The 13,361-nt window shown below is 37.5% G+C and overlaps 1 protein-coding gene across 1 annotated transcript in view; it reads left to right on the top strand.

Annotated features, from left to right (window-relative positions):
- Nucleotides 1-1,334: 1,334 nt before the first annotated feature.
- COL5A2 (collagen type V alpha 2 chain) overlaps nt 1,335-13,361 on the top strand; it is a 152,437-nt gene continuing 140,410 nt past the window's right edge. Inside the window, exon 1 of the mRNA XM_040227784.1 lies at nt 1,335-1,842. Within this exon, the coding sequence (XP_040083718.1) occupies nt 1,746-1,842 (97 nt within the window). The 5' untranslated portion in view covers nt 1,335-1,745. The remainder of the gene's footprint in view (nt 1,843-13,361) is intronic.

The following is a 13,361-nucleotide window of genomic DNA, read 5'->3' as shown; positions in this document are numbered from 1 at the left end:
ACATTCATTTAAGTGGAAGCAGGGCCCTGTGTTAAGTGGGGTGGTGCCAGAAGCAATTGAAACGGGACAGGTCGAAGTGAAAAGTTAGACTCTGGGGTATAGCTGCATTCCATATATTCCTCTGGAATACTTCTCCAGAGATCATAGCTCCAAAGGGAAAATGCAAAGTTTCTTGGATTTCTTCTACAAAAAAAAGTAAGGATAATGCATTAATTCCCTAATCTTACCCTATAATCTCTCCTTTCTCTGAATTTCTGCTGGGTCTAATGTATATGCTCTGACTTATGCTTCTTGCTTTAGGTAAATCTTTTTTTTTTTTTTTTTTAGTGTCTATATGTGTTCCTTGGAGACAGTGGGCATGCCTTTCACTTATTTTGTGTCATCCTCTCCTTCCAATGCTTAGCACAATGCAGGGTTCCTGGTCATTGCTGGGGAATTTTAAACCACTGACTCACCTGTGTTGTGTAGCACAGCCGTTCTCATTCTTCGTGGACTCGAGGCAGCAGATCTACTAGGTTATGTGGAACTCTCTGAGGCCATTAAGATCTTGGCAAGCATGAGCGTGGCACAAAAACTCATGAACAGGGCTCTTGAATGACATGTACAACTGGAACTACCAAATTTCCCGCAAAGCTAGTTTAAGGGTAATCACACCACTGTAACTACTTTTAGGTAGTTCTTTGCAGCTTGAAACCTAGTTAATAATCTATTACTCATTTTAATGTCTCTAAACTCTATCTTCTGATCAGAGCCAAGCTCTGTTCTCAAATGAGAAAATTGGAGTGCACAGAGATAAAGGGCTTAGTGTTTACAAAACAGGTGAGTGGCAGAGCTGATGTCTGAAGCAAGGCTTTCTACATCCAAATACAGTGTCCTTCTCATCCCTCTACTCTGACAAAGTGGACTGCTTTTCTGCATAATAAAACTCTCTGGGACAAGAAGGAGATGCAGATGTGTTTCCCTAAATAAGAGAGATGGAGAGATAAGGAGATGATCTTAATCCCAAGTATGATGCATTTGTCTAAAATAACTTCTTCACCTGGACATTTAACGGTCCTGTTCCAGAATCTGGGGAAAGAAACAGAATGTAGCAAGGGGACAAGAATAAGTCCTTCTTAGTAAAAAAAGAAAGGGTTAAAATTTGACCCTTTGAAAGTTTAACGTGGATAGTTTAAGGCTTAATTATCTAGATACCAAAAACTAGGCTGAAAGGCTGTCTTTCCTTCCTGATGTCTTTTCAGCTTATAGGGAAAAAGTGAAGGGGTGTGTGTCTGGGGGAAGGGTTAGGGAGGGAAGAATAAGACTCTTTCCTTCTAACAGTCTTTCTTTAAAAAAAAAGAAAAGAAAAAGAAAGAGAAACAAACGTTTGCTTCTGCGATTTAGGCACATTTATGTTTAAAACATAAATGAAATAGGGACAGTTCAAGGCACAGGGGCTTGTGTTCTGATTTGGTTGTTTACCATCAATCAGACCGTTGCTTGGCAGACACTGGATGGTTATGAGCCTGAACAAGCTGAAAAGGGGCAGGAAAAGAAGTGGAGGCAGCATTCTTCCTATTTAAAGCTGCATCGCTTGAAAAAAGTTTTCGCAGACTGTGCTGGAGCTGGTGCTGAAAAAGGGGGTTTGCAGAGGCTGCCCTGGGGCTGGTGCTGAAAGAAGAGCCCGCAGCTGACTTCATGGTGCTACAATAACCTTAGAATATACTTTTAACTCCCAGGAGGACCCACATGTCTAATATTTAGACATGATGGCAAACTGGGTGGAAGCAAGACCTCTGCTCATTCTTACTGTTTTATTAGGGCAATTCGTCTCAATAAAAGCCCAGGAAGAAGACGAGGATGGTAAGTTTGCCGTTTGCTTTCCTTCTGGTGATTATTGCACAGTTTGGGAAATGGGTGGAATATTAAGCCTCAGGAAGAGCACGAAGAGGAGGTTCTGGTTTAAAGTTGAGAAGGAGGCTGACAGATTTGCACCTGGGAAACGGCTCGGAAGACAATCGGGGACATTTGTAAATCCGGAGCCTCTACCTCTGCCGTTCGAAGAGTACACTACTGAATTCTTTTGGGGAAAGCCTAGGATAAGTCCTTTTGCCTGAATGTGGAGAGTGGGAAGTTTAAAAGAAAAGGAGAGTGCTTAAAACGGAGGGCTAGAGACACTCTTAGAGGAGGTCTGTTCTGTGGGCTAGAGTTCTTAGAGCAAGGAAAAGTCGCGGCAGAAGCAGAGTAGGGTGGAGCCTTTTTTTGTACTGAACTTCAGCTGCTTCATAAAATTCTTTGTTTAGAAAAACCTCTGTAGCCAGTCACAACTGATTTTTCTTTGTCTTTGGCTCCTTATTCTTTTCTCTTTATAGATTTTTGCATCTCTCCTAGTTTCATTTGTGATCTTACAATCACTTTTGCTTTCTGTGAGACAAGTCTTTCTTTCTCCATGGCAGAGGCTGATAGAAGCCAGACTATCAGGACAGTGGTGGTTCCCTGTTGGAGGGGGAAGGCAGGAAATCGGAATGTCTTATATAATTTATTTATCACAGAGTATTTGCATGGGCATTATTCATTAGACACAAGTTTCCTTTCTTCTCTTTTTTAAAAATGTAAGACAAATCTTGCCTGGTTACCAATTTTTTTCCTATGAAATTTGCATATGTTAGGGTTGCTTTCTATGGTATGGTTAAGCAAAAATGTGTGGCTGCTAGCAAATATAAGAAAATATTTAAATTGGTTTCACATTGTTAAATCCTTACCCTCCAGGCCTGAAGTTTCAAATACAGACATGTACTCTTTCATAATAGGCTTTAAAGATTTTCATAACAATTTAACATCAAACTCAAGCTTTTAAAATTTAGCACACTTATTAAACTTTTCTGTTACTGTCCTTCACATATATTTTATGGCTATATACACACATATATTTAAAACCTGTTTCTTTGTATTTTTGCTCTATAAATGTTCATAAAATTAATCTAGAAACCCCGAGGTCTAAAAAACATTTAGAATGAAAATAAGAATCTGGGATGAATACCCAAGAATCTGTCCAGAGTCCCATAGAGGGGGCACTTTCTGAAATCTTGAAACTTTCATGTTACTTTTTGTATTTTAAAAAATGAGACAATTCATAGAAGATTAAACCTCTTAAGTTTCCTTGTAATGTTGTAAAAAGCATGTGTAGTTTGGAAGGGCTGGGGAGATAATAGAATAAGAAGTAGAAGTCAGGAAAGGGGAGGGAAAAATGCACAAAATTACTATAGCAATAGAAATATCTGAATATAAAAGAAGTCGACTCCCCTCCCCCACCAGAAAAACCAACAACTTTCATTCAAAATTTTACACAACTTTCCTTGTTACTATATTTTAAGATAAATAATTTCATTTATAAGGTATGAAAATAATTGAACATGTGAATAAATGAATGTTTCCTAAAGTATATGGAGTAGGCCATATGTTAAAAGAGTTTCTCAAATAGCTGTAATTACATTGTAGGTGTTTCTGAAAAATGAGCAGAGTTCAATTTACCTTAATGCTAATTATATAAATGTTAGAAATGTGATGCTTGGTGCAAAAAAAGCCTTCTCTCCCCAATATATCCAAATAGCATAGAACATGGAATTCCAGACATTTTACAGAAAAAAGGTAAATGGCTTGCATACATATTGTAAAAGAATAAATTGCTCAGTTATGTTACTCAAGCTAAGAGAATATGTGTAATAAAAATTCAATAGCAAAAGTAAATAGTTAAGGTCTTAATTAAAGGTGATATAAAAAAGAATTCCATAATCCAGGATATTCAGAACTACATAACTTGAACTTACTATGCATATTTTAGTTTAAGTTATATTGTGTGAATACTTGGCAATACTTTATTTTTCCTGTTCAGGCTTGTCACAAACTTAATAGAAGAATCAGAATTTTGAAACTCCATGTGATTTTAAGTTTGGAGAAGAGTAAGGTAAATGTTTTAAACTAAAGAGGTTTCTAAGGCACACATGCAAAACAATATGTTTTTCACATTTTAGCTCTAAGTCATATAATGTTGTGCTGACTTTGTGTACGAATATGTCCTCTTTGAAATGTAGAGACTTATTATCATATGTAAGTACATACTTATAAGTTTTTTTTTTTCTTTTCAGGACTTCAAAGTATATTTTTCTTCTGTTTGACTGTGATTATTTTTACCGGAAATTTAAAATTTATATTTTACATAAATTACATATATAATGTCTTATAGAAATACTTATGAATGATGAGATAAAAGAAAACAAATAAAGCTTTAGGCCTCTTAGGCCAAAATTGTTACTACTTCTCACTAAATTTTAAAAACTGAGTTGATTTTTTAAATTGATAAAAGTGAGAAAGTTTGAGAGTTGAACTAAGTTTAGTTGGGGCTATTAAGTAAAATTAAGTAAACACATGAGTTAAGATAACAAAAATCAGCTTTTCATGACTTTGTGTGTGTGTGAAAGTGTGTTGGTTTTGGGGGAGCTGCTTGAAGAGATTTTCCCATTTGTTTTTTGTAGGAGAAAATACTAGTGCGTTTATATACTAATTTTTATATTCTAGGTCTAATACCTAATAAAGGTCTAATATCTAATACTTAAATACATTCTTGTTATTAGAAGTGGACATACTTAATCTTGGAAAATAATCTTTGGTATGAATCATTGATTTCAACAAAAGAGAAGCAGTGGAGAGAAGGAAAGCTACAGAAGCATACTGTTTTATTTCCAGACTATAAATGTCAGTGCTTCTCAGAGGTCATGAAGGTGACATCAACAAGTGAAGCAGGAGAGTGTATATCAACAGGTGATGGTAGGGCTGTGGAGAACTGAAGATGCATTCCCACTTGAAGCCATTCATATCTAATGTTTTCAGAAAGTATTCATTTCAGTTCAGTTCAGTCGCTCAGTCGTGTCCGACTCTTTGCGACCCCATGAATCGCAGCACGCCAGGCCTCCCTGTCCATCACCAACTCCCGGAGTTCACTCAGACTCACGTCCATCGAGTCCGTGATGCCATCCAGCCATCTCATCCTCTGTCGTCCCCTTCTCTTCCTGCCCCCAATCCCTCCCAGCATCAGAGTCTTTTCCTTCCAGTGAGTCAACTCTTCACATGAGGTGGCCAAAGTACTGGAGTTTCAGCTTTAGCATCATTCCTTCTAAAGAAAGTACTACCTAAGCCAAATACAGTATATTTTGAATGTCAAGTGTGGCTCATGGACCATAAATTTGCAACCCTCTTATTTATAACCCTATACTAGTATCATGGACCCAAGCTGACTTCTGATTACTAAGAGATGAGGGGCTCACAGAGGATGAGATGTTTGGATGGCATCACTGGCTTGATGGACATGAGTTTGAGCAAGCTCTGGGAGTTGGTGATGGACAGGGAAACCTGGACTGCTTTCATCCATGGGGTCACAAAGAATCAGACACCACTGAGAGACTGAACTGAACTGAGGGGCTCACAGTTCTTTCTATAGCATATGTGCTTAGTCGCTTGGTCGTGTCCAACTCTTTGTGACCCCATGGACTGTAGCCTGCCAGGCTCCTCTGTCCATGGGGATTCTCTAGGCAAGAACACTGGAGTGAATCGTCATACCTTCCTCAAGGGGATCTTCCCAACCCAAGGATCTAACTCAATCCTCCTGCATTGCCGGCGGATTCTTTACCATCTGAGCCAACAGGGAAGCCCTTTCTATAGCATGGCCTCCTGCATTTTTATTATATTATGTCTGGCATTTATCTCATCATTCAAATACAAATAATAAGAAACAATGCTTAATACTCAGCAGTACTTGGATGGGATCATTTTAAAGGCAGTAGAGAATGCAAATATATAGTTTAAGATACTTATTCACTCATAAATTGCAAAAACTTTTTACTGTTGAAATTGATACTTTGGATCACACTAATGTAGAATATGCACACTTTTCTTTTACAGTGAATGTTTTAAGCTAGGTCCATCTGCATATGGGAGAGTGTAGTAGTTTAAACAACAAAAAAAGTGTTTTTTTCTTATTTTATAAGCTTCTAGTTTAGTAGGGAAAGGTTGGTTTACCAACTCTACAGAATCATCAGAGATTCCGTTTTTTCTAGCTCTCTTATGTTCCTAGGGTACAGTTCTTGATGTTCTAAATTCCTAGACAGCTACTGGAATCCCAGCCATTATATTTACTTTCCTGGCTTCTAGATAGAGAATAGGAGATAAAGGCTGTGATTCTTTTTTAGTGGAGATTGTTAAGTCATCATATCATTTCTACTTACTTGTAAGTCATGTGGTCACACAAAGCTACAAGGGCTGCTGGGAAATGTAGTCTTAGCTGGGTAACACTGACAATGTACTCTGTTGAATAGAGTTATGGAGGATATAAAAGAGAGAATAGCTATTAGGAGGCAACTGTAATCCTGGCCTGGAGAAGGCAATGGCACCCCACTCCAGTACTCTTGCCTAGAAAATCCCATGGATGGAGGAGCCTGGTGGGCTGCAGTCCATGGGGTCGCTGAGAGTTGGACATGACTCAGTGACTTCATTTTCACTTTTCACTTTCATTGGAGAAGGAAATGGCAGCCCACTCCAGTGTTCTTGCCTGGAGAATCCCAGGGACTGGGGAGCCTGGTGGGCTGCCGTCTAGGGGGTTGCACAGAGTTGGACACGACTGAAGTGACTTAGCAGCAGCAGCAGTAATCCTGGCCACAGTGGACATAATTGTCAACCACTTTCAGTGGAATAGATCTGGTTTCAATGGACAGAATATAGTTGAGTAACCAGACTTACCCTGGTTATTGTTCATTCCTGGGTAGAATACAAAGCCAAGAACACCGGATGGCACTTAAACATTATGTTTTTATTCTTTACAATTCTTTCCTTCGTCTCTTCAAATAAACTTTACTTTTATAAAAATTAGAATGAGGCTTTATTTTGGAGAGTATCTCTCTATATATGTGATTGGTAGATTGATAGGTACAGTCAATTTTTTATATTGACAAATGCAGGGTAGACTTTGATCATGACTCTTTAGGTTAGTTGGTAAGCAATCCACACAGATCAGTGCTGAGCTGATTGCATAAAAAAATCACCTGAAGAGCTTGTTGCCAGTACAGATTCTAGGCTCCTCTTGTCCCAAATATCCTGATTTGGTGGTTGTGGATGGGATTTGGGAAGCTTTCTAGGTGATGGATTCATGTTGGTGAACCACTGTGTCAAGTCTCTGCCTAGACTCTTGATCTTGGTGTGGCATCAGCTGGCTTCCTCTTTTAAGGCCACACACTGTGACTTTGCTAATAACTTGCTATTCTAGTCATTCCTTTCACTTATAAGCCTGCTTATTGAAAATTTATAGATAAGACATTGTGAATTTACAATCATTTCGGAAAAAATTAATCAAGACCCAAATCCTCCTTATGGCAAGTTAGATGAATCATTCTACTATACAAAGGCCACACTATTAAAATGTATTTCTGGGTGACTATATAGTCTTTTTTTTCTTTCTTTTACTTCCTGCTCTTTACACTTTTATCATATCCCCGAAGGCCAAAGACTCATCACATTGATCATTCTAGAAGTGTGCATAATGCCATATGTTAAGTAAAAACATCAAGAGGAAGTTTCGTTTTGAGAGGAGGAGACTTAGAGATTAAAGTTATGTTAATCTATTTTTTTTCTTTTTTTTAATCAAATAGTTTGTTCCTACTTGAAGGAGAATTCATATATCATTTCGTAGTCTTACATGGCAATTTAAAAAATATTTAAAATTGGATCAGTCACTTTTTGACTGATGTTTTGTGTTCTGAGATTACAACATTGAAAAGTTTAGATTTATATATGAGAGATATAGTAATAGTAGGAAAAAAGACTAAAGTTATTAATTATTAATTGACCTACTATGTACATTTTGGCAAGTTGAACAAGTTTATATAAGACAGTGGAATTGCTAGGAATATATTGACAATTCAGTTTTCCTCTAAATTTCTTTTCATGTAAATTTCAAGTGGCTTTTTCTAAATTTTATTTAATGCTGAAGAGCTATTACACACAAAGAGTATCTATTCTTGGCATTTGTGTGAGAAGTAGTCTATCCAGTGGAAAATTTTTCTTTGAAGTTGTGACTGCATTGGTGGCTTTAGTGTTTTTACTTTGTTTTCTTGGTATGTTTAAAACTAAACTCTTCAACAGAAATCAGGATGGTTCCATCTTATACTGAGTGTTTTTCCTAAGGAACAGTGTATCAGGGACATATGATAACACAAGATTTTCTTTACCTACTTGTTATCTTCTACAGAGAAGTAACATTAACACTGTTAAAAAGTTAGCATCAATAAATTAATGAATGTTGTCTCTATAGCTTTCTGGTATAATTTTCAAACTCGAAAATGTTTGTGTGCTTTAAAAGTTTTTTTTTTTTTCTAAATGTACCTCTGGGAAGGAGGAAAGACAATCTCACAGTTGGTTTTCTTTCCTTTTTCTTTCTGGGTGTCTATTCAATCAGAATTATAAGTTCAGTTTAAAGATGACACTGTTGCTTGCAACCTAAGCATCACAGCCCTGTTGTAGTCTACATACTTTAGTAAGTAAAGTAAGCCATGGTCTTGCCGTCACTGGGAGGACACCTGGATTCTGATCCATCTCTGCTATTTAGTTCGGCAACCTTTAGACTCCTTTTGGTGGTTTGGTGACATCACCGAATCAATGGACATGAGTTTGAGCAAACTCCAGGGAAACCTGCCATGCTGCAGTCCATGGGGTTCACAGAGTCAGACACCACTTAGTGACTGAACAATAACAAGCCTTACCAAACCTTTGGGTCCTCATCTGAATTTGAAGAAATTAAACACACCCCTGTCAATCTGATGGAACTCTTAAGAGGGTCATTTGGGAAATTTACCTGAAGGCAATTTTAGAGCACTTACATGAGACTCACAAAGTGATATTTTGGGATCTCAGTCATCACAGCTATAAATCTTGGTGGCATAAATTCTACTTTTACCAAATCTTTGAATTCGTTTTGAAGAAACTTCCAGATTTGTCTTCCTTCTATATTTTGTTTGTTCTCCACCTCCTGGGGCAAGTTGCTCCGTTAATCATGCTCTCTTTTCCATAACTTCAACAGCTTCCTTCCTATGAGCTCTTTCCCCTTAGCCTGTAAACAAGCTCAGCTCTCTCCCAGGGCCTGCGTCCGGCTTTCACCCTTTCTTTATTCTTAGCCTAGCTGCTTTAAAGGAGCAGAACAGTTTTCTGTCTGACTCCGTGCCCTGGCTCATCCCATGCACCCTCACTTTTGCTCCCTCTGTTCTCTTAAGCTTGTCCAGTAATGTGTGACATCCCAGTGGACTCCTCTCACCTACCGTTAACGACCCCAGCTTTCTTGAAAGGCTGTGCTCTGAAGGTTCTCGCTTTACCTTCTTGACTTTTCCTTCTCAGTTTCATGGGCTGCTTCTCTCTCTCTCTTTTTTACCCCTTAGCACTTTGTTTTCTCATAGAATTTGGTCCGCTGGTTCTGTCTGTTCTCTTCCTAGATTATCTAGGAAACTTACTCCCAGGGTTTTGCTTAACAACTAATTGCTGATCATTTTTAAATCTCTCTCTTCAACCCTGACCTTCCATATGAACATATTCCTTCGGAATCCCCAATTTCCCACTGGCTGGTCCATAACCACTTCAAGTTCCGTGTACCCAAAACTCAACATGTTATCTTTTCTTCCAGACAGGATCATCTTTCTCATGTATTCTTTATGTCAGTTAATGCAACATCATCCTGCTCGGTTATTCAAGCAAAATTCTAATCAATTACTAAATTCTGCCATTGTACCTGCTAAATATTTCTCAAATATACCTCCTCTCCATCTCTACTACAAATACCCCAGTTTAAGCTCTCATGGATTACTGCTTTTTACTGCAATCGCATGTAAGTTTGTCTCTTTGCCTCCCATGTGGCTACTTCCCATCTGTACCTATTGGGACCACCTCTGTTGCTATTGTGTTATAAAACTAAAATCTGATCACTTCATTACTTTCCTTAAAACCTTCCATTGACTCCCATAACTTGAGGAAGCTCTTAAGCAAAGCATACAAGACCTTTCATGATCTGTCTCATTTCTAGAATTTTAGTCCAGTGGCTATCATTCTTTGCCTCAAAATAAGGAATTGCCTGTAGTTCTCACCTCCCATGACATACATGCACACACACTTTTCCTTAGTTTACTTCCCAGGTTCCACTGCATGTCATAAAATTATTTTATGTATTAGGTATATGATTGCTATTCCTTGCACATAGGCCAAGTGAATATTATTTTTTTTTAATCTAAAAAAACTCTCCCACTATTTATTCATTCAAATATGAGTGAACCAATTTCAGATTTAGATTTTTCAAGTTATATTTGCATATTCTGGAGTAATTTTCTTGAGAGCTCTATGTTTTTGTTTTCTCATATGTAAAATTAGAATAGTAATATTTACCTTAAAGAATTATTTTGAAGACTATCATGTATTAAACCACCTACATAGTAGTATGGTTCCTGACAAAGAGTAGGAGCTCATCAAATGATTATTGATACTATTATCCAGCATAATTATCCAGTTGATATTATTATTCAACTATTTAATAATATAACAATAATGATAAATGCTTATTGGGTAATTATCAGAACCCAAATGTTAGATGTTATGGAAAAAATAAAGAAACAACTTTTCTCTCAAAGAGATTAAAATTATTGTAAAACTTAAAAATGCAAATTGTATCGACTACAGTCACTTAGGCAATGAATCAGTATTTTTATCTAATATCTAAATAGGCTGTAGTTTCAGCTTACTTATACATTTTGCCCTTCCAATAGAAGAGCTTTACTGTAGTGTCTTCTTGTGTAGGTTTACTATGGGAAAAAAAAAGAAACAAAAACCTCTTTCCATTAAATACTTTCTAGGGGCCATGTGATTTGAAACATTACTCCTGCCCTCCTGTTTCACACCCCACACACACTTCATTCTCTGCGACTGTCTCCAAGATGTGAGCAAGCCAAGCACGATCCGTTCCATGCTGCCATGCTGCCGCGTGTCTGTCTACCAGCTCTGTCTGTTTCAGAGTTTATTTTCTGAAAATACGATAGTCATAAAAGTCTGTATTAAAAACTGGAAGCTTATTTTCCACCCTGCATTGCTCTGGATTGCATCTGGAATGAGAGGAATTGCTTCACTGCATGGGAATTTACAAGGCAGCTCCCAGGACTATTTGGATACAGTAGTGGGAGTGACCATCTTTTCCCAGATTTTGCAGCAAGTCTCCTCATTTTCCAAAGGCTGCTGGGTTCTTCACTCCCTTCACTCCCAGGAGACTTTTGTGAAATTGACTCCAGAAAGCAGACACTGATGTAAAATGTAGGCACATTCTTCATGCTCACACTTTCCTTATTTTGCTGCAATTTTCTTTCTTCTCAGTTTTTTAAACTTGAACAAAATGATGGGTTTCACTTGGAAGAAGGTATGCGCATGGAATTTCACCAGCTAATTAGCTATGAATTACTTTAATTAACTTTTTTTATTTTTATTCAATAGAGCTGTTCTGTCGCCATCAGCTTTAGAGTTTTTCATTATGGAATTTAAAGATGTGGATACTTCCCATAGCAAATACAACTTATTTATAGAGATTTAACATTTTCATTAAAAAGTTTAACTGCTTCAATAGCAGTTATGTAGTTATTATTTGTTCTTGACGTAGAAGAACCTATCAGATTCATTTATGCTAGTTGGAAATTATTTTTAAATTTTTTCTTTCTCATTGTTTCCAGAGCTTTCTATTGAAGAAATGATTAAGTTACAATTTAATGCAGAATATTATGCTTCTCATTGAGTGCTCAACTTTTATCTCGAGTTTCTGATAGGATGGACTGGTGGGTGAACAGTGAGGTTAACTGGTTACCATGGGAAGATGAACTGCAAAGAAAAAGTTTCTAGTTTTCTGGTCTTTGGCTACAAACAAACCCTCTGAAGTTTTATAAAGAAAGCTTATACTTTCTTTTGAAAGGCAGAAGGGCACTGGCCATTCTAAGGCAAATGAGTGATTCTGATATCGGAATCTTCTTTTATATGAGTTTGTGCTGAAACAAAGAAAAAAACACTTGGAGTCAATGAAGGAGGAACAATTGAACATTCCATTGACAGCTTGTGTTAAAGCTTTCAGGTGCTACAAGTATTATGTCTTTCTGAGTATTCACAAAAAAATGACTTCTTTTTTCATCTCTTTCCCCGTTTCCTTTTAAATCTTGGTCTCTACATGTTAGATTAGGCATGTGTTTGTTTGTGTTTTTATTTTCTTCCTTAGGCACAATAAAACTGAACTGAATTTTACTGAGAAACAATAAGTTCCTGAACCAATGGCATTCTCATCAGCCTGGGAAGATTTCAGGATACTTGTAGTCTATTTCATTAAAAAAAAAAGAGTGGGGTAATTCCTTTATGAATCAAGATTGAAACAATGAGTTCTAAAGAAATTAATCAGTGGATGCATTCAAAGTTCCGTTGGCAGTGTTTGTGTTTGGGTATGTGGAGGATGATGAAATTAAATTAAATTAAGTGTTTTATGATACTTAGTATTTTCATGATATTTTGGTACATTCAGGATATAAATATTTCATAAAACTGTTAAAGCTATACTCACTTGATCTACCTTGCACCCCCTCCACATCTATTCTGTGGATGCAATGTTGCTAAAATCCTAGGAGGACAAGCAGTTCCAGTTTTAAGAAAACAGTTTTGAAGTAGATGACTTTTAATTTTTTTTTAAGGGAAATATGCTTTAAACTTTACGTTTGAAGGAAAGGAATTCAGGAATCTACCTGAGAATCAAGGTCTCACACTGGAGGTTTATTTGGATGTCTCCTTCTCAAATATGGGCTTCTCAGGTGGCGCTGGTAGAAAAGAACTCTCCTGCTAATGCAGGAGACTTAAGAGATATGGATTTGATCCCTGGATGGGGAAGATCCCCTGGGTTGGGAAGATCTCCAAGAGAAGGGCATGGCAACCCACTCCAGTATGCTTGCCTGGAAAATCCCATGGACAGAGGAGCCTGATGGGCTACAGTCCATGAGGTTGCAAAGAGTCGTAGACAACTGAGCAACTGAGCATTCACTCAATCTGAGTGTATTATTATATGGTAATTTGCCTTTTATGATTTCCCCCAATAATCTTTGGCCATCAAAATCAGCTGACATCATGGCTCTGGGTGAAAGTCCCAGTACTGGGTGGACTCTATGGCTCACACCACAGGCAGATGAAACACAGCTGTCATGGACATTCTGTGTTTGTCCGTGGATGGTTCCACAGTCACAACATTAGAATCACTTCAAATCCATTCTAAGAGAAACTGAAAGTTGATGTTG

This window comes from Oryx dammah, unplaced genomic scaffold (assembly GCF_014754425.2).
Source record: "Oryx dammah isolate SB20612 unplaced genomic scaffold, SCBI_Odam_1.1 HiC_scaffold_27, whole genome shotgun sequence".
In the NCBI taxonomy this organism is placed as follows: domain Eukaryota; kingdom Metazoa; phylum Chordata; class Mammalia; order Artiodactyla; family Bovidae; genus Oryx; species Oryx dammah.
The sequence above is the reverse complement of the archived record's forward strand: the minus strand, read 5'-3'. Positions and strand labels throughout refer to the sequence as shown.